At 40.8% G+C, this 19,650-nt stretch overlaps 1 protein-coding gene across 3 annotated transcripts in view; it reads left to right on the forward strand.

Annotated features, from left to right (window-relative positions):
* LYPD6 (LY6/PLAUR domain containing 6) overlaps positions 1-18,324 on the forward strand; it is a 68,804-nt gene extending 50,480 nt beyond the window's left edge. For all 3 annotated transcript variants that reach the window (XM_074966817.1, XM_074966815.1, XM_074966814.1), the window contains exons 3-5: positions 406-504; positions 10,405-10,535; positions 14,109-18,324. In XM_074966817.1, the coding sequence (XP_074822918.1) occupies positions 406-504; positions 10,405-10,535; positions 14,109-14,270 (392 nt within the window). In that variant the 3' untranslated portion in view covers positions 14,271-18,324. The remainder of the gene's footprint in view (positions 1-405; positions 505-10,404; positions 10,536-14,108) is intronic.
* Positions 18,325-19,650: the final 1,326 nt, after the last annotated feature.

The raw sequence follows: 19,650 nt of genomic DNA on the forward strand, positions 1-19,650 counted from the left end.
CTCTGTGAGACCGATTTCAGAAGTATTTAGTCCAGCTGATGTTTTGTTAACAGTGATGATGGAGTAACAGTATTGAATACTGCTGTGAAATAATATTTGCTACAGAGAATGAGCAAGTGCAATTACGGGGCTGGATCCCATCACTCTTATTCAGATGAAACTCCCCTGGAGGTCAGCTGTGGGCAATTTTCCTGAGTAATGACTGTTTTACTGGGCCCTTGTACTTATATATAAATGCTCTTCCAGAATTTTAAAATCCAGAACAATTTATGATGGGGCTGAGGCACACATATCTAGCAGCAAATACTTTTTTTAAAAAATGTATTACCATGGTGCCTTTAAAAAGCATGGTACAGACTGGCTAAATGATCATCAGTTTAAATGAATTTTGTTTACATTTTTCAGCCACACCATATCCTGGTGGATTTAAATGTTTCACCTGTGAAAAGGCGGCAGACAATTATGAATGCAACCGATGGGCTCCAGATATCTATTGTCCAAAAGGTAAATTAGCTCCATGCTATCTGTTTAGATGAAATCTATGTTAAGAAAATGCCTCAGTATTCCCATTTAAGTGATAACATGCACAGGTATCCAACACCCGCCGTTACTGGAGGTTTATAAGAACAGGTTGGACAAACACCTGCCCGGGATGATCTATATATACTTAATCCTGCCTCAGCACAGGGTGATGGACTAGCTGACCTCTCGAGGTCCCTTCCAGCCCTACATTTCAATGATCCTATGCTTTTCATTATTCTCCAAAAGTATTTGAATTCAGGTGATGGCTATTCACACCCATAAGCCTCAATTATTGTAAGTAAGATTGGTGGATGATACAAACGATGCATCCAACGCTCACACTTCCCTTTGCAGTAGATGGGTTTAGAGCTTTAATCTATCCCCATGTTCTCCCACAGCTGAAACAGAAATTAAGTGTCAGTGGGACGTAGGCTCCCAAGTATGTAAGTCACTTTTAGAAATGGGACTGTGATGAGGGGTTCACCCCACACCAGCCCTGAAGGGGTTATGGTGGTGCAGATGGGGCCAATTAAGCTTATAGGCCACACCTGGTGGAGAGTTTGGCATGACTGGAAATGACTACTGGCTAATAAAGCCCAGCTAGGGGAGAAGATGGCTAAGGTATGAAACCAGGAAGTTCCCAGCAGAAAGGGGCTACAGTGTGGAAGCTGTCAGTCACTCTCTGGGGTTGGGAGGAAGGGGAGGAGGAAACCAAGGCTATGTCTACACTACGGACCTTACAGCGGCACAGCTGTACCAGTGCATCTGCGCTTCTGTAAGGTCTCCTGTGTAACCACTTTATGCCGGCGGGAGAGAGTTCTCCTGCCGGCATAATTAAACCACCCCGAGCAAGTGGTGGTAGGTATTTTGGCGGGAGAGCGTCTCCCACCGACAGCGCTGTCCACATGGGTGCTTTTGGTGGTGAAACTTATGTCGGTGAGGGGCGTGTTTTTCTTCAAACCCCTGACCAATAAAAGTTTTGTCAACAAAAGTGCTAGAGTAGACAAAGCCCTAGGGAGAGAGAGAGAAGCCCTGGGATCCTTGTCTAGAGGGAAGGGTCCACCTAGAAAGGTGGAGAAAGCCTGTGGGAGGTGGGATAGTAAGCAACCCAGGGAAGAGCAGCAAGGTTAGAGATTGTGCAGACCGTGGCTGGAACCCGAAGTAGTGGGTGGGCCTGGATGTTAGGGGAAGTGGCACAGGACCTGGCCTTGGACCGGAAGACTCTCTGGAATGGCATGAAATGTAACAGAATCCTGTTTGGAGAGTATGGAAAATATTTATTAATTTGCAAATGAGGCTTCTATATTCTGCTGCGTTCCCTTAGAACACCAGGGAGCAACACTAAAAAAACCCACAAGAATATTGGGAGGGAAAGTTTTTTGTTTCATACAAGGAAAAAGAACCAGTCTTGATTTGTTTGGGGGGGAGGTGGGGTTATCATCCACCAGATAGTATATAATGAGAGAGTACTGTGCATAATTCTACTCAAAATGGCAAAACTCCCATAGAAAATCAACTAACATAAATTTGAATCAAACTAAAGCAGCTCAGATCTGGAGACCAGTTTTGGTCAGTTAGTAGAAATGATTTCTAGTTAGAGATAGTTGTGAGAATCTTTGAATCAAAGGTATACTCCACCTTTTGGAAAACTATTTTTTAAAAATCTTGCCTCATTTCTAATTGTTCCCATTAGCCTAACATTGAGCACAGCGCAGAACCCCAGACCTGCATACCTCTGAAATTTTGAAGTCTTTGAAATCCTGACAGGGATCCAAATTCTGTGGGTGCCCTTTTCTGCTTTTTACCTTCTCTTCATTCATTTTCTCTTCCATGCTCTGAATGTCTCTCCTAATTCTCTCAATTAATTGCTTCCTGCTTTCATCTTTCATTTCTTGCCCAGGCTGACATCCTTTATATAACATCACCTTCACACTCCATTTGTCTCTCATTGTTGCTCTTCCTCATTTTGTCTTGTGTTTCTGTGTGTTGGGAGAAATCCTTCTAGTGTTGGTGGGGCCATGTAGTCACATAGTTAGCCTGCCTAGCATAGGGAGCAGAGAGTGGGCTATGAAGAGAAACCAGGGGACTGTGTACTACCTGTGTACTTCATGGTTAAGGCTACGTTTTCGTCATGGGTATTTTTAGTAAAAGTCGTGGACAGGTCACGGGCAGTAAACAAAAATTCACAGCCTGTGACCTGTCCATGACTTCTACTATATACCTCTGACTAAAACTTGGGGCAGGAGGGGTGGCTTGGAGGAGCATCCTGGGGGGTGTGGCGGGTACTAGGGGGGCATGGCCTGGGGGTGTGTGGCAGGTGCTGGGGGAGGAGGGGCGCCACAGCCTGAGGGGTGCGGCAGGTGCTCGGGTGGGGGGTTGGCGGCGCTGGGGCAGGTTCCCTGCCCGGCTCCTGGGAAGCAGCGACCTCCAGCTCCTAGCTCCATGTGCTGCCTCCGTTCTGCTCTCCCCCAAACCCCGGTTCTGCAGCTCCCATTGGCTGGGAACTGTGGCCAGTGGGAGCTGTGGGGGTGGTGCCTGCGGGCAGAGCTAGGAGCTGTGGACCTAGGAGCTGGGGGAGGGGAGTTCCTGTAGCCCTTCTGGAGAGTCCCCCCCCAGGTGAGCTCCCCCCCACCCAAACTCCTGCTGCTGGGGGTGGGCCCAAGACTGTCCCAGCAGCAGCTGGTGGGACTGGCCCAGGGGCTGCCCGAGGTGCTCAGGTGGCTCCCGGGCCAGCTGCCTGGGTCACTGCAGAAGTCACGGAGGTCATGGAAAGTCACGGAATCTGTAACTTCCATGACCTCCGTGACAAGCACGGAGCCTTATTCATGGTGTCTCTCTCCCCAGTGCTATTGAGAGAGGGACAGGCATGGCCAGGTGATCAACACTACACAGATCCACTGGCCAAGCATGTCCTTCCCATATATAGGGGAAGCCCAAGGGTATAAACTATCATAGTCCAGCCACAGCAAAACAGGTGTGTGAGTATCCTCCACTTTCTGCTAGATACCCACACTGGTGTACGTCTTCCTCTAAAACCAGTACAAGTCCCCTTGACTAAGTCCATTTTCTTGAGCCATTCATAGGGGATCCAGATTTGGCCCTAACAGAGTTACTCATGAAACTGTTCAAAATAAAGGAGCTGCAGAGAGAAGTTTACAATGGTCAAGAAATATTGCTGACTGACTTTTTGCAGTCAGCTGACTGACTGACTGCAACTGAATCTACAGAACTCAAGATGTAAGCAGCTGACGTTTTTGGAAAGCAGCCTTCATCTAGCCAGTTCTTTTCAATCGGCACTTAATATATATTTAATAATGTCCTTTAGCTTTCTCATCCAGCATCTTTCTGAATTATGTACCTAGATTTGGTGGTGATTGGCCCATTGCAAATGCCTTCCGTAGTCAGTGCTTTTCATGCATGTCCGAAACCAAAAGACAATAGTCCCAATAGCAAAGACCAGCCATCCTGTGTCCCTAGACTAAACCAAAGAGATGCAGGAAATCCTTCTGAATTTAATTTGTTTTTTTAAGAGTTTAAATTAATGTAACTTCAATAACAATGAAAGATCAGAACAGCTTGTGTCAAATGATGGCAATAGTAGCAGTTCCCACCCTGTTTTGGCAAGAATACACATTATTTTAAATAATTGACAATGATGATAGTGGCTAAAAACAGTCTGCAGACTAGTCTATCAGACACAAAAGAATGACTGCAAGGCTTGCTTTCAATAAAAATGTTTCCCAGCTTCAAAGAATCACTGGTTCAGACATTAAAGGGAAGCCAATAGCTAGGCAATGCCAATTGCTTTCTTTTTGTCTTTTTGGAAATCATGTTTCTAGTGACTCTCTTTATTTCGTTAATCAGGCTCATGCAGACCAGCTTTTGATGGTATGTCTGTGAACTACTGTTGCCACTCTACCTTGTATTAAAGCTTGTTTGTTTTATCTGCTTTTAAAAATGCTTGGTTTCTCTTACATTTCACCACAGCAGGATCACTACGTATTTACAGAATATGGGATTTTGGAGCCCGGAATCGACCAGGTGGAAATTCAAATCCATCTTTTTATCTTTAGAACAAAGAAGCCCAAATCTCCGTAGAATGGAGTTATCAGATAGCATTTTGCTCACATAGCATGGAGCATTTAGTCCTAAAACTATCAAGGTACATTGGGAACAGTGTACTTTGTAGCTGGACTTCAGCCTGAACCAAGCTCAGATTCACTATATGCTCTACTTTTTTTTATCTTCAGAGGCTGAGACAATGTCCTTGTGTGTCACCTCCCTATAGTGGCATTCTTTGGAATGAATGGAAAATAATAACCTAGACAGCACGGTGTTACTTTGGTGTTGGGCAGCAATGCATGCAACACACTCCATTTTACAGCTCTGGCTCTTGAAAGTGTTCCTGTCCTGCAAGTGATTTCCACTGCATTCTTGTAAGAAACAGCTCTCCTTTTCTGCAGAACAAGTAGAAAATTTAAAGGGCCAAGGCCAGAGTTGCTCTTTCTTTGGAAGAAGGAAGGAGTAGTTTCCATGAGCTGTTGCTTGCAGAAATGACAAGTATAACTTGCACTGGCACTTTTTATCTATGACCATGGATTTTGGAACAGATGCAAAGGAAAGTCCAAGAGATGGAACAAAGCAGAACAATTCACAGCCGACAAAAAAAAAAAACAAGTGAAGCTTGTCTTGTTTTAGAGTAGCAGCCGTGTTAGTCTGTATTCGCAAAAAGAAAAGGAGTACTTGTGGCACCTTAGAGACTAACCAGTTTATTTGAGCATAAGCTTTTGTGAGCTACAGCTCACTTCACCTTGGTTTTCTCTCCCCCGACCCCACTCTCCTGCTGGTAATAGCTCATCTTAAGTGATCGCTCTCCTTACAATGTGTATGATAAACACCCATTTTTTCATGGTCTGTATGTATATAAATTTCCTCACTGTATTTTCCACTTTATGCACCCGATGAAGTGAGCTGTAGCTCACGAAAGCTCATGCTCAAATAAATTGGTTAGTCTCTAAGGTGCCACAAGTACTCCTTTTCTTTTTGTCTTGTTTTGTTTTTTGGTTTTTGTGTGGGTTTTTTTTTTTTGAGAGAAGCATTAATTCTGCTATCACTTAATACTGATTTTAAACTGGTGTAAATCTGTTGGTCCTGATTCTCTTCTAACACTATTGTAATTCAGGAATAACTCCACTGAGTCAGTCGAGTTACACTGGTGTAACTAAATGAATCAGTGCTATTGGCTTACATGAGTCAGAATCAGGCTGAAAACTTTACCAGTTCACATTGTAAGGAAAGTCAGATGTGATCTGTGTTTGTTCCTTCTGGATGTAAAATCAGTGTCTGTGTTTGTTTGTTGGTTTGTTTTTTATCTCCAGCTTTCCAAGCAAATCATTTCAAAATAAACTAATTTATCAGTTTTTTTAAACAAACTGAAAGAAGAAAAAATAATTTCATGTCACAGTTCTAGTAAACAGGCCTAAAAATTTACCTTATAACTGAAAATTGATCCCCAGGCTAATTGTGAAGACCTGAAGTTTACTCATTCCATAGGCTGGTGATTTTATCTCGGGGGGGGGGGGTGTTAGAGGAGTAAAGTTGCAGCACCTCCTGCTCTGCAGTTATCTCAACCTTTTCTGGACTGCTTGTGTTATGTGATATTGCAAGATAAGAAAATTCTTGGTATTGCATTTAAAAAAATAATAGAAAATTTGTTTTAGTTAAATAGATATTTTAAAAAATTAAGTCACTTTCACAGGAGCTTAAATGCAAGAGTTACCATGGAAAGCACATTTCTGCATAACTAAAGATTAGTGCAGTGTATTATTAAAACATGAATGACCCCTGGAGTGAACATGAATGACTGACAGCAATTGCTAGAGTGCAGAAGAGTGCAGGCTCATGCCTTACGATTGTACATTAACCTGCCCACTCTTCTGGGTAGGCCCATCTCAAGCACAGTGTATTAGTTATCCAGTTCTGTTATGACCCAGCACTAGGAGTATTCCTGATATTCAGTTCCTGAATGGCTACTGAGCAGAGTCTGACAACTGAGGCAAACTGTTAAGTGGATAGGTGCCATCTGAAGCAGCGTCATGGTTATGACTGTCAGATCCTGTATACATATTACATCTAAAAATCCTATGTTAAAAACATGGTAAAACTGAAAGTCAAGCCCTCTCTGCTTCTATCCAACCTCCTAAGGCTCCTGCTTCCCTTCCCTTCTGCTACTGTCTAACAGACCCAAGCCCCAACTCCTGTTCCCTCTTCTGCTGTCATCCAACACCACCCCTCCAGTGCCCCACCTCCTGCCCCCTTCACTTCTATGCCTGTTCAACTCCCCTGCACTCTGGCTTTTGTTGCCCTCCCCCACCACATTCCAGCCTCTGCCCCCTCTTCTTCTAGCCCATCCCCACTTAAATCCTGTCCCTCTCTCCCAAGACAGCTCCCTGTGCCCAACACCCCAGCAGCTCTCAGCAGCTGGGAGGAGCAATTGGAAGGAAATGCTTGCTCAGCACTTGAGGCTTCAGGATGCTCAGTCACTCTGTGGGGATAGACATATGCAGTCCAGTTGCTCATAGGAGCTGTGAGGGGATTGAGCATGCTCAGTGGAGATGGAGTCTTTGGAGAACTTGCTACCAAATTCTAACAAATGTCTACTGAGCATGTGCAAACAGAGATTTTCCAGAGGCTATAACTTGATCAGATTTAGGCGAATTTTCATTGTGATGGCAAATGGCACAGCATGGAGGTGCCAGAGCTTGTTGACAGAATGGTTGAAAGAATTTCTCTTAACATCGACAAAACAACAGATTTTCCCCTAATCTTAATTATCTGAAATGACTGAACCATTTTTGTTGAAACTTAAAAAAAAAAAAAAAAAGAAAAATACAATTCTTTCTGAGGCAGACATCCAGCGTGGGAAATTTTAGCCTGAACTGTTTAAGTAGGCAAACTTATAAGTCATTGAAAACGGGGTTGTATAATGGAAAGTGTTGGGCAACCTTAACTTTAGGTGGCACTACCAGCTCCACCTTTAATAACTGAGCTGTATTTAAAGAAACATTTTCAACTTCTAAATCATATATTATTTTTTTTCAAATTCATTTTTTTGCACAACTTAAAATTTGGGTAAAATTTAACCTGATATGAGATGATCTTATAATTAAGGCAAGTATCTGGGAAACAGGAGAACTGTGTTCTGTTCTTGGTTGTGTCACAGTTCCTACATTGCCTTGGACACCTTAGTGCCCAAGAGATGATGCACAGCTAAAGGACATTGACTCCATTATGTATTCTTCGATTATTTGGTTTAACTTTATGTAGTGGGCAGGCCCATCAGCCCATTTGCTTACCTGTGACCCCATCAGCTTCAGCATACCAAAGCTCTCACCTTCCCAAGGTATTAATTGTAATGTAGATTTATCTGTTTCACTTTTATACTCATCTTTGCTCTGGGCTGCCTCTTGTCCTCCATATAAACCCAAGGTATGCCTTCATCTTATCAGCTGTGATCACTGCACTTACCCTACACTGGGAAAACAGGCAATATATAACAAAAGGCTAGAAAGCACAAAGAACATTACTTTCAGTCCCTTGAGAGTGTTTTTGTATGCATGTATTTTGAATCCAGGGAAAAAAGACTTTTATATGGGATGATAAGAGCATCTTCACTGGTGCATGTAGATGGAAGCTGGTAAATGCAAGCATTGCAATGCTTCTCTGTAAGAGCTCAATCTTGCAAGGTACTGAGCATGTCTTGAGAAGTGCCAGGTGTTCTCAGTTGTCACCCAGGCACTCTGGTCCAGATCCTCAAAGGTACGTAGGTACCTGACTGCCATTGATTTTAATAGGTGTTAGGTGCCTTGGATGATCTGACCCTCAGTAATGCTTAAACACAGTTTGTTGCTCACTAAGGAGCTGATTCTCCAAGCTGCAGAGCCCCTGAATTCCAACTGACTTCCACAGGATTTCAGGGTGATCCTCACCTTGCAGGAGATGTTCATGACCTAAGAAGTATTTATGAAAGAGAGGAAGGGTAGGTCTCATATGACATACAAATGCACATATCTCACTGATTATGACCTAGAATATTTTCAAAAAAACTATGTAAAATATTGCCCCTTATCAAACTTTTTCCGCCCAAAGTAAGTCTGTGAATCACAATGAAACCCCTATTAAAGAGAGCCAGTGGGTGCATTATATTGTGGTGTCTTCTAGAAACATGGAATTGTAAATGGGTTTCAGCTGATATGTATAAAGGGTGAACTTCATCCCTGTGCAGAGGGGCAGCACAGGCTCTGTGCAACAGATAAGGTTTATGTGAGACTAAAGTGGTACATGCATAGGCCTTGTTCTGTTGCTTTATTGGGAATGGATTTTACTCTAGAGGCCCAATCCTGTGAGGTGCTGAGGTATTAAATGGCACCTAATTCCCATTGATTTCAATAAGATTTAGGTGCCTAAATATCTTTGAGGATCTGGGCCTGAGTGCTTTCAAGTCCAATCACCTTCAGTGGGAGTAGAGAGCGCTCAACATCTTATAAAATTAGGCTCTGACCTCTTAGCAGAATATATATTAAGTCTTGCATTTGTAGTGACTGTAGATTTAAGTAAAGACAGTCTGTTAGATCATCGTCAGAGATCTGAAATGCTCAAGTTTGTTTGTCATGGGTATCACCACTCAAGTTCAGAGCTGGCCAAACTTATGACAAACATCTGGTGTTTTTATTGCCCGTGTTAACTAATAACACATTCGTTCAATAATCCTTCTCTTTGTAGTTGATGAATACCTAAAAAGGGAAAAGTTTGAGAGACTCTCTTCCAGTTAAAGATAACAGCTGCACAAGAACATCCACTTTAATTTAATTACACATTTTTTTCCCCCCATGAAAGCAGGCAGGATGTTCATCACTACCTACCAAGCAGGACATAAAAATGAGAAAAAACGTTTCCTATGTTTATATTATTTTGCTATCATCTTACAGAAATAGGAAATCAGAGCCCAGTGGCTTTCTGTTCCCTTTGTAGATGAAGACAATTATGATTTTTTAAATCACTCACACAATGGTTTACATTTTCAGAGCATTTAAAAAACATTAGCTAGTTCAGCATTTCCAAAAGGGTGGGGCACAGCTTCCTGTGGGGGTGGGAGAAGGGTGCAAAGGACTGGCCAGGGGGAAGGGAAGGCGTAGAAGATGTATAAATTGAGATGTGAAGGTGTTTAACACCCTCGCCCCTAGTGGGAATAGTGGAGGATGTCATTGACCTCATTACAGTTTGGGAAACATAGAGCTAGTTAATCCTCTTAAGTGCCCTGTATGGTAGGGAAGTGCATTAATCACTAATCATTAATTAAGGGGCATGAAAGGTCAGCTTTAGGGACAAAACGTGAATGGCGAATTCCTGCAATTGGTGTGAATTTAATACTTTTTTTTTTTTTAGCTAGCAGTGCTATAAACTAGGGATGGTCCTGAGCTATTGATTTTTAGACCTGGATCCATATTGAAATGCTCAGAGTCTGGAGGTCTCTTTAGTTCACCCATGATATTTGGATCCATATCTAGATATGACTAGATGACCTCTCTTCCAACCCTAATCTTCTATGACTCTATGATATGGATCAAAACTTTAAAAGTTTCAGAGATGTTTGAGATCTGAGGAGCTGTATAAGAGCTTACAGCACTAGTGTGTATATATTTACAGTTTGATCTAGGATAGGAGAATTTGGTATATTTCTTCCATTTTTTGTCTTTGCCATGACTTTCTTTACTTACTGATTGCATCCATATTTCCAGAATGTGATCACAACTGCTCTGTGAAGTATGAATTATAAATAGAATTTGTCCAAACCCAAACATGCTTTTCTCTCTCTCTTTCTAGGGACAAGATACTGCTACACTCAACACATATTGGAAGCTGGTGGAGAAAGTATATCTGTCACTAAGCGCTGTGTGCCACTGGAGGACTGTTTGTCTACTGGATGCATAGATTCAAAACATGAAGGCCACAAGGTTAGGAGCAAAAACTATCTGCTTTGGTAAAAACTGTGCAGAAATCTTCTGCTCTTAGCCAGAAGTCTGACACATACAACAGGTGGAACAATATCACCAAAATTGTAATGTCTCTATTTTTGATCAGTCCTTTGCTATATTCATGTTGCTTTGTTTCATAGAAAAAAGGGAAGTGATCCTTTTAAGCATTAGGTAAAGAGGATTATGGGCTAACTCCTGCTCCCACTGATGTTAGTGATTTAAGTGAATTTGGTCCGTGTTAAATAATGGGAGCATATAATTTGCATGAACTCTGCAGAGCTAGGCAAAATCTATAAACATTCCCCTTACAAATACAGGAGCAAATCCTGAAGTCCTTACTTAGGTTTTACGCAGTGACAAAACTCCCTTTTCTCAGGCAAAGGAAACTTTGAGTAAAAATTGGTAATAACTGAGGAAGGTTTTGGGCCAGTATGTATATATACAGATTGAAAGGTGTGAAAACATAAACACAGGAAAGAGTAACATCATCCCACTCTCCTTGAGGAATTAAAATGTTGGGTCTACAAGACGAAAGACAAGGACATGGCTAGACATTTTTGATGGTATGTTAAAGACCCACTGGTACTGCAGGAAAGTGAACCGTTCTAATGAATTTAAAAAAAAAGAAAATTTTGCTTATACTATTATACTTCCTGATTTTCTCAGCCCAGTTAGTTTTAATGAGTGGGGACATTGTCCTGTGAAGTGTGTTTTAACCCTCACCAATGTAGGGCATAGTAAGAAAGGGCACTGGCCAGTCAGTAATCATGCAGTGACTTATTTATTCCATACATGAGCTGGATCTTCTAATTTTATCAGGAATGGGTTATTTTAAAAGGCTGTTTTATTGAAAAATAAGTCAAGATTTCAAACTCCTGACACATTTCAAAAGTAGGTTCCAGTCAGATATTCCTATGAGTAACCAACCAAGCTCTGTTCCCTGTGGTATTCTAGCAATTTAGGGCCATAGCATTCCCTCCTGCCTGGCCACATGAAGATCTGTGAAGTTCTCCTACACATTTGAGTCAACAGTGTGCCCTTGTTGCCAAGAAGGCCAATGGCATTTTGGGATGTATAAGTAGAGGCATTGCCAGCAGATCGAGGGACGTGATCGTTCCCCTCTATTCGACATTGGTGAGGCCTCATCTGGAGTACTGTGTCCAGTTTTGGGCCCCACACTACAAGAAGGATATGGAAAAATTGGAAAGTCTAGCGGAGGGCAACAAAAATGATTAGGGGACTGGAACACATGACTTATGAGGAGAGGCTGAGGGAACGGGGGATGTTTAGTCTTCAGAAGAGAAGAATGAGGGGGGATTTGAAAGCAGCCTTCAACTACCTGAAGGGGGGTTCCAAAGAGGATGGAGTTAGGCTGTTCTCAGTGGTGGCAGATGACCGAACAAGGAGCAATGGTCTCAAGTTGCAGTGGGGGAGGTCTAGGTTGGATATTAGGAAAAACTTTTTCACTAGGAGGGTGGTGAAGCACTGGAATGGGTTCACTAGGGAGGTGGTGGAATCTCTATCCTTAGAGGTTTTTAAGACCCAGCTTGACAAAGCCCTGGCTGGGATGATTTAGTTGGGGTTGGTCCTGCTTTGAGCAGGGGGTTGGACTAGATGACCTCCTGAGGTCCCTTCCAACCCTGATATTCTATGATTCTATGATTATCACTTTATGGTGAGGGACAAAAGAAGCAGGGGTAAACCAGTGGCTCCCCCACTGTTCGCAGGGGCCTGTGCCATCTGTGTGAAGGCCATGTTCCTCTTCACTTGTTCCTTCCCCCGCCTCTCTTTTGGCCCTTGTCACTACTGTTTCTGCAGGAACTATGCTGACATGGTCTGGTGACCAAAAAACCACTCCTCCAGCCCCCAAAGAGAGGAGGAAATGAGAATGTTAATGTTGACTGGATAAGTTTTCCCAAATGACATTAAATATTGATACATCATGCAGTAGACCCAGGAAGGAATTATTCGCTTCCTCTGCAAGGAGAAGTAACTTACTGTAGCCTTGAAAAGGGTGCAACTTACTTTTACCTGGTGCCTGGCCAGATCAGTGGATGATGCCTGAAAGTGGGGGGGGGAAGCCACTCCCTCACATCCCCCACACCTGACTCACTTGTTCTTGGTGGCATGCAACTCCTCTGTCCCCTGAGCCAAGTTCCTGACTGGTCTTACATGTCCATGCATAGTCATATGGGACCAAAGCACAATCTTCCCTGAAATGTTCACTTTCAGTAACGCCTGCTGTATCTGGGTATGTGTCAGTCACTGGCACCAACTTTATGCTCATTTTTTTAACAGGGGATACTGGACAGGAATCAACACCCCCTGAAATGTTGTGGTGTTTCCACTAGGAGACACTCGTCATGCGGGCCTTGCAGGGTAGTTAAAAATCCCATATACTCATTTCTATCTATTATCCTATGCTAGCATTCAGTAATTCTAGGACACAACTGAGTGATATACCTTAAAATGCGCCCCTTCCCATCTACACTTCCAGCATTCAGGCCAGTTAAGATGCGTGGTGTCCAATGTATTTAGTTAATATTTCTGAATGTTGCTCTCAAATGTGACCGGTTGGTAACATTTAAAATCTTTTATCACTAACTGTTGTGGAACCAAACTTCTAATTGTCTCTGCCCTTGAACTCTTAATAACTAAAGAGAGTTGCCCGGGTAATTAAGCTCCAAGACAGATTATGGTGGTGATCCTCCAAGACAAAAACACAAGATAAACTTTATACATGGGATTGGGAGCAGTCCCATTGAAGCTGAATTTACTTTACACACCTTATAAGTCTTCTTTACGCTGCCAGAATGGTGTAAAGGGGCCTTAATGAAACTGAGAATTCAGGCCTTTGAATAGTATTTATTCCCAATAGGCTGTATACGTAGAACATGTATCTTTGTGTATTTAATTCTCCAGTATTATATTAGCCTAGATATCAGGTGATGGGCACCTAGAAAGGCCTAGATAAATTCATGATTAATTTCTGAAAGTTATGCTACATATCGCATCGACTGTGCTGTAAGCATACAGCCAAAATCGGTATTATTTTTTAAATGGCTTACTCTGAAAAAAAGTATATTTGTTTTAAACTGAATGCTACAGCCCTCCCTATAGCAGACATCACTTGTCCAGGCCACGCATCTGTCCTAGACAACTCTCATGACCACCTGACCGCGTGCCAGACCCCAAATTGGTATTCTTAACACCTTAATACTATCCTAGACAAATTCAGTGTCTCCAGGCCTCTCCAGAATAAGGAGGGGTGACTGTTGTTATTTGTATTGCAGTAGTCCCTAGAAACCCCCGCAGAGATTGGGACACCATTGTGCCAGTCACTGTACAATCATGGAATAAGAGACCGTCTCCACACCTAAGAGCTTACAATGTAAATGGAAAGACAGACAAAGAGTTGGGGGCAGGGATATAACATACAAGCAGAATGACCGATGTGATGGTTTGCAAACATCATGATAAATCCACTCATTAGTCTGAGGTATCTTCAAAAGTGGAATAACTCTGGTTACTGAACAGTTTTATTTCTTTCAGATCTGCACTTCCTGCTGTGAAGGAAATATCTGTAACTTGCCATTACCCAGAAATGCAACTGATGCAATATTTGCAACGACATCCCCTATAAATCAGACAAAAAGACTTTCCCAACATATATCTATAATAACGTCATGTCTCCTGTTGGTATTTACTTCATAGCGATGTCATATGGTGCCATTTGTATAGTTGGAAAAGCTTAACTGGATGAAAACCTGAGTATCAATATATGACCTTATCTTAATATATGTTCAAAATCTTAGTATTTCAACAACATTCCCAAAATTTTAATTTCTTCTTGATTTTTTTTTTTTGTTAATTTTGGTTAGTACTGCACCTAAATGTTCCTGAAGTGTATTCTCCTGAAGGGGAGAATAATCCAATTGTTTTCACTTAATATTTTGAGTAGAAACACATTTGAAATATTTTCAAAGCTAGTGGGTCGCCCATATACACTGGTACATAGAATATTCTTGAAATTTGTCTTCTCTCTGTGAAGTGGTAATATTTGTTAAGGATATATTATGCAGCTTATTTGAAGCTCTCTCATGAAGAAGTATTTATTTACTGATTCCAACAGAATAATTTGATTCTCATATCAATCTTTGGCACCTTCCTGATTTGTTTGGAAACCTCACAGTAGCTAATCTAACCTTTCAGCTCTCGACGCCTGCCCTGTCATTTTTTTGCACACTACAAACTTCCATTGGATCTGCTGCTTCTTTCACTTACAGTGATGTAAATCAGGAGTAACTCCATTGAGGTCAATGGAGTTACACCAGTATAAAAGTAGTATTAGAGGAGAACTGGGTCCAATGGGAGATTGTGAACAGGCTTCAGCTGTTCACAAATGCCTTCTCTAAAGCAGTCCATCAACAGTGAAAATGTTTTTTTTCTTCATGAGAACCCAGAGGGGAAAAAGAAACCTTCACATCCGACTTTTAAAATGTTTGGATGTGGTGCTGAGCATGGTGGTGTTACCTGTTGTAAAAACTCATCTATTCTATAAAGAATGACATCACACCACATTTTGTAAGTCAAGCCTGAGATATTTTAAAGACCTTAGTTTTTTAAGCTTTATTGATCGAAGCATGGGCTCAAATACAACCAGCCAGCTTTAGTCTAAGAGGGGAAGATGTATATTAAAAGCTATTTGAAAGCCTCCTGTGGAATATGATGGTGCATGACAAGGCAGCACAGCTCATAGTGCTTCACAGTTTTATTTCTTTTTACAGGTAGGTGCCCAGTCCTTCAAGGTGCTTAACCCTGACTCTAATTTAGCAAAGCGCTTAAGCACATGCTTACCTTTAAGCATGTAAGAAGTCCCATTTGAACTCACTGTGTTTTGGAACAACCACATAGACATATTCTGGCCTGAGTCCATGCATGCCAGTCCCAGTGATGTCATTGGGGTATGGACACTAAGAGTGAGAATAAGATATAGCTTACCTAAATTCAACTTTTATGACAATATTTTTAAATACCGTTGGAGACAGAATTTAGAACTAAATTACTACTAAATTAAGGACTGATCCAGCAATGTTCCCACTCTCCAAATTCCTGTTGACTTCAGTGAGAATTATACATCCCAAACAACTGCAGGACTATGCCTGAGGTTTTACATTTAAAAGTATATATCAAAATGTATAAAACTGTTTAGCCACATGGCAGGAAACACATTGTAGTGCATGATTGTACTCTGACAAAGAAAGGCTAGTAAAACGTCATTTATTTCTAATGTTTACTCCTGGTATATAGGGTGAAACTTTTAATAGTCTTAGCTATATTTTTGGCACCAACTGTTATGTATGTCACTTGTAAATCATTTATACAATATTTATTTTTGTATGGTATAATTAGAATCTAATGTATTGTTTTTAAAAAAAACATTCTTAAGAACAATTTACCCTAATAGGATAGTTGTTTTAAGATTGGGTAAAACTGTAATATATACTATGATAATTTATAATATTTTGCTCCAGTGTTGAAAAAAGATTAACTTGCTTTACAAGGTCAGTAGTAAATTAAAGTTTCCCTCACTGGTTTAACTTAAAACGAAAGAAAAAACTGGGTGGAATTTTGATAGATTGTACAACCATGTAATTTTACATGTAAGTGTTTTTGAGCTATTTTTGGTTAGCAAGAATCAACTGATAACTTGCACTCAATCAAATTACAATACAGGTTTATGCTCCGAGGCTTATGTAGTGAAATGTATTATAAAGAGGGAGGAAATATTGCTGGAATCCAAGTGCTCTGTAAAAAATCTTTGATAAGAAGGTACTTTCTAAAGGGCATAAAAATTGTCCACAAACACTAATCCGGTAGAGTTTCTTCAAAATACCAATAATCTGTAGACACTACTGAGCCCAGTAAGCAATGCTCTTGTCTTAAGGCTTGTCTACGCTACCGTTCAGATCGACGGGCAGCGATTGATCCAGCGGGGGTCGATTTATTGCGTCTAGTATAGACGTGATAAATCAACCGCCGATCGCTCTAGCGTGCACTCCACCTCAACAAAAAGTGCACAGTGATGACACCGTGGTAAGTAGATCTAAGTACGTCGACTTCAGCTACGTTATTCATATAGCTGAAGTTACATAACTTAGATTGATTCTCCCCCCAGCCCCCATAGTGTAGACCAGCCCTTAGTTGTAATGATCAATGGCTTCTTTTGGGCTACACATCTATACTATTTAGGATTGTGTGAAAGATTTTTTTTTATGGGAAAATTGCAAAACCTCACAATTCATCTGAACCCTTCCTCCCCATGCCCCACATATTTTTGAGGAGTTGGAGAACTTTCACTTGTGTGAAAATTCAGATGTTTTTACACATTTCAGTGTGAAAATTGAGCTTTACCCCCTTTTTAAAAAAAATAATTAATTTTACTTACAAATAAAACTGAGTGAAAGTTGGCCCATTTTCATGCATCATTTTTATGGTATTGCAGTAAAATATGTGGATCTCTAATTTGAGTGACCATCTCAACAATCCCTGGTATTAATTACAAGGGTGGTTGCAATCTGCTATTTTTATGTCATTTGGGCTCCTGGTGAGTTAATGGTGTGGCCTGCAGTGCACAAAGTTTGGCCCCCTCTTGAGTAGACTTTCTTAGGTTATTAAAGCCCAATCCTGTGAGCTGCTCTGCATCCTCAACTCCCATTGGCATTAGGGCTGCATAGGTCAGCCACTGAGATTGCAAGAGTAGTCTCCCTACATGTAAGCTGTATCTCTATATTTAATACTTTTCCTGTAGACATTACGTTTTCGATGCTTGATTAACTGGGTGATATTTTTAGGTTACTGCTGAAGCTTCACCAAATGTAACCAACATTTTGATGAGCTAGATGAGTAGAACCATCTTGACTATGCTGCGATAGTGTCTATCTTTTTTACTAGGGAGGGATTATGTTTTATTAGTAGTAAAGCATTTAAAAATGGTTTTGTACCTACCATTTGTACAGTTAAATGACATGGCCAAATTCTGGGTGTGTCTGTGCAGATGCACTCATAGGCAAGCAGACCCTGGGAGCCTCTCCCCAGTGGCATATATAGCTCAGTCCCTATGCAGACCTCATATCAAGGGAGTGCTAGACTGAGACATGGCTTGTGAACCCAGTAGTGCTCTCCAGCCATTGAAGGTACAAGGCTGTGTCAAGGCACATACTCACCTTTCCAAAGCAACAGGTACAGCCACTCTAATCATGTTCTCCAGCACCAACCCAAGCTATTCTGATGGTTTCATCATTGCAGAGATAGAATGATTCAGGCTACTTCTACTTTGCAGCTCCATCTCCTCTAACCTCATCCCCATCAGTGCATTGCAGGTGTGCAAGGATCTGTCTTGCCCTTAAAAGGAGAAATTGGAACTGTCAAATGAAGTTGCTACCAGTTCTGTTATATACAGATACAGGGGGGTTGGTCAACAAATAAGTCAATGTTACTGGGAATGTACAGTGTGGGAGATAATAGTTATAATAGTTTTAAAAAAATTAAATTCTCTGAAAACAATGTTTACGGAGACTCTGTGCATAATTCTCCTCTTTGCCCCAAACTCTTAGTGCATCAGCCAATCTGTGGATGTAGTATGATATTTTAATAGCACACAAATGTTGAGATTCTACATATTTATTTTTAGGCTCTGAACAACATATCTTCTTTTTAAATATCTGATTTTTAAATGTTGTAAATTTTGTACATAGTGCAAATAAATGAGGTTTTAAATATAAAGGTTGACCTATTTGTCTGATAATCTGTATGTATTTTAAATTGTTTTGATAATTCTAGCTCTTCCACTAGGTTTTCTACCTCTCTTCCTCCTCCTCTTAGAAAATAATTGCAAACTTTCTTTTGTCCTTCATTAGCTTCTTTTAAGTCCCATTAGCAAAGGAAGAACCTTTGAAGTCAAGAACTACATTCATTGCTCCCACAAAAAGAAGTGCCCATGAGTCTGATCCATTTCCCACTAAACCTCATGTGAAACTTTTCCTTGATTTCAGTGGGTGCTGGGTTGGATCCTATATATTTATCCTCTGGCACTCGCTAAGAGAAGTCCATGGTAGTTCCATGCGCAGAATACCAGCAGGATTGGGACGTAAGTGTTCCAGTGTATGAGTATATTCCGTTGAGGTCAGTAATCTTCTTTCTCATGAAAATAGTTGAAGGATGTAGCCTGTCAGTTATTCCTCCCAGGTAATTTTTGTTACTTGTAGGTTTAGGAGGAACTGCAACCATGCCAGGTTTCCAACAAGAAATCCCATATTAAGCAGTGAGTAGCTTGTGTTCTTACTGCTGTTGACATTAATTAAAATTCAGCATATAATAAAAAAGTGAATATGAGGTAGTATAAAATAGGCTTGGAAGGATTAGATTTTTAATAGTAAATGTCAGTAAACATCAATTTCTCTGCACACACACAAACCAATGAAAAAATATTTCCATCGATGATAACAGAAATTTAGAAATGCCACGGTAAGAAAAATGCTGCTTGAGAACTTATTAGAGTTTGTTTTAAGGATATTTACTTGGTATATTTTGACATGCAATGGTGACAAGTTGTGTTTTAGTGTTTTATAAAGTTTTAACTTTTTGAATCTCAACATCTACTGTCATCAAGTAATTGTTGTCAGATCCTTCAATACCTGAACCCCCTTCAATTTCCCACAACTGTGAAAATTTAAATTGGTAAAAATGGAAAAAAAATGCTTAAAAATAAACATTGATCTTATCAATTGAAATTATAAAGAAAATTGAATTCTGCCAAGCCTAAAATGAGTCTAATTTGTAATTGTTATGTAGCTATTTCCTGCTTTCTTGATAAATTGTAATTTTCTAAACAGAGGGCCTAATTCTTCTCTCTCACTGGTTTAACACCAGTATACCTTTCTGTTGCTTTCATGTAGTTACTTCCGATTTATATCCTTATGAGCTCTGATTCAATTGCAAAAACGTCAGACACCTAAAGAACTAATTCAGACTTAAACTTCCTGTGAAGCTGATGCACACAGTTTACATCTGTTTGCTCAGAAGATACTGTATA

This window comes from Natator depressus, chromosome 11 (genome assembly GCF_965152275.1).
Source record: "Natator depressus isolate rNatDep1 chromosome 11, rNatDep2.hap1, whole genome shotgun sequence".
In the NCBI taxonomy this organism is placed as follows: domain Eukaryota; kingdom Metazoa; phylum Chordata; order Testudines; family Cheloniidae; genus Natator; species Natator depressus.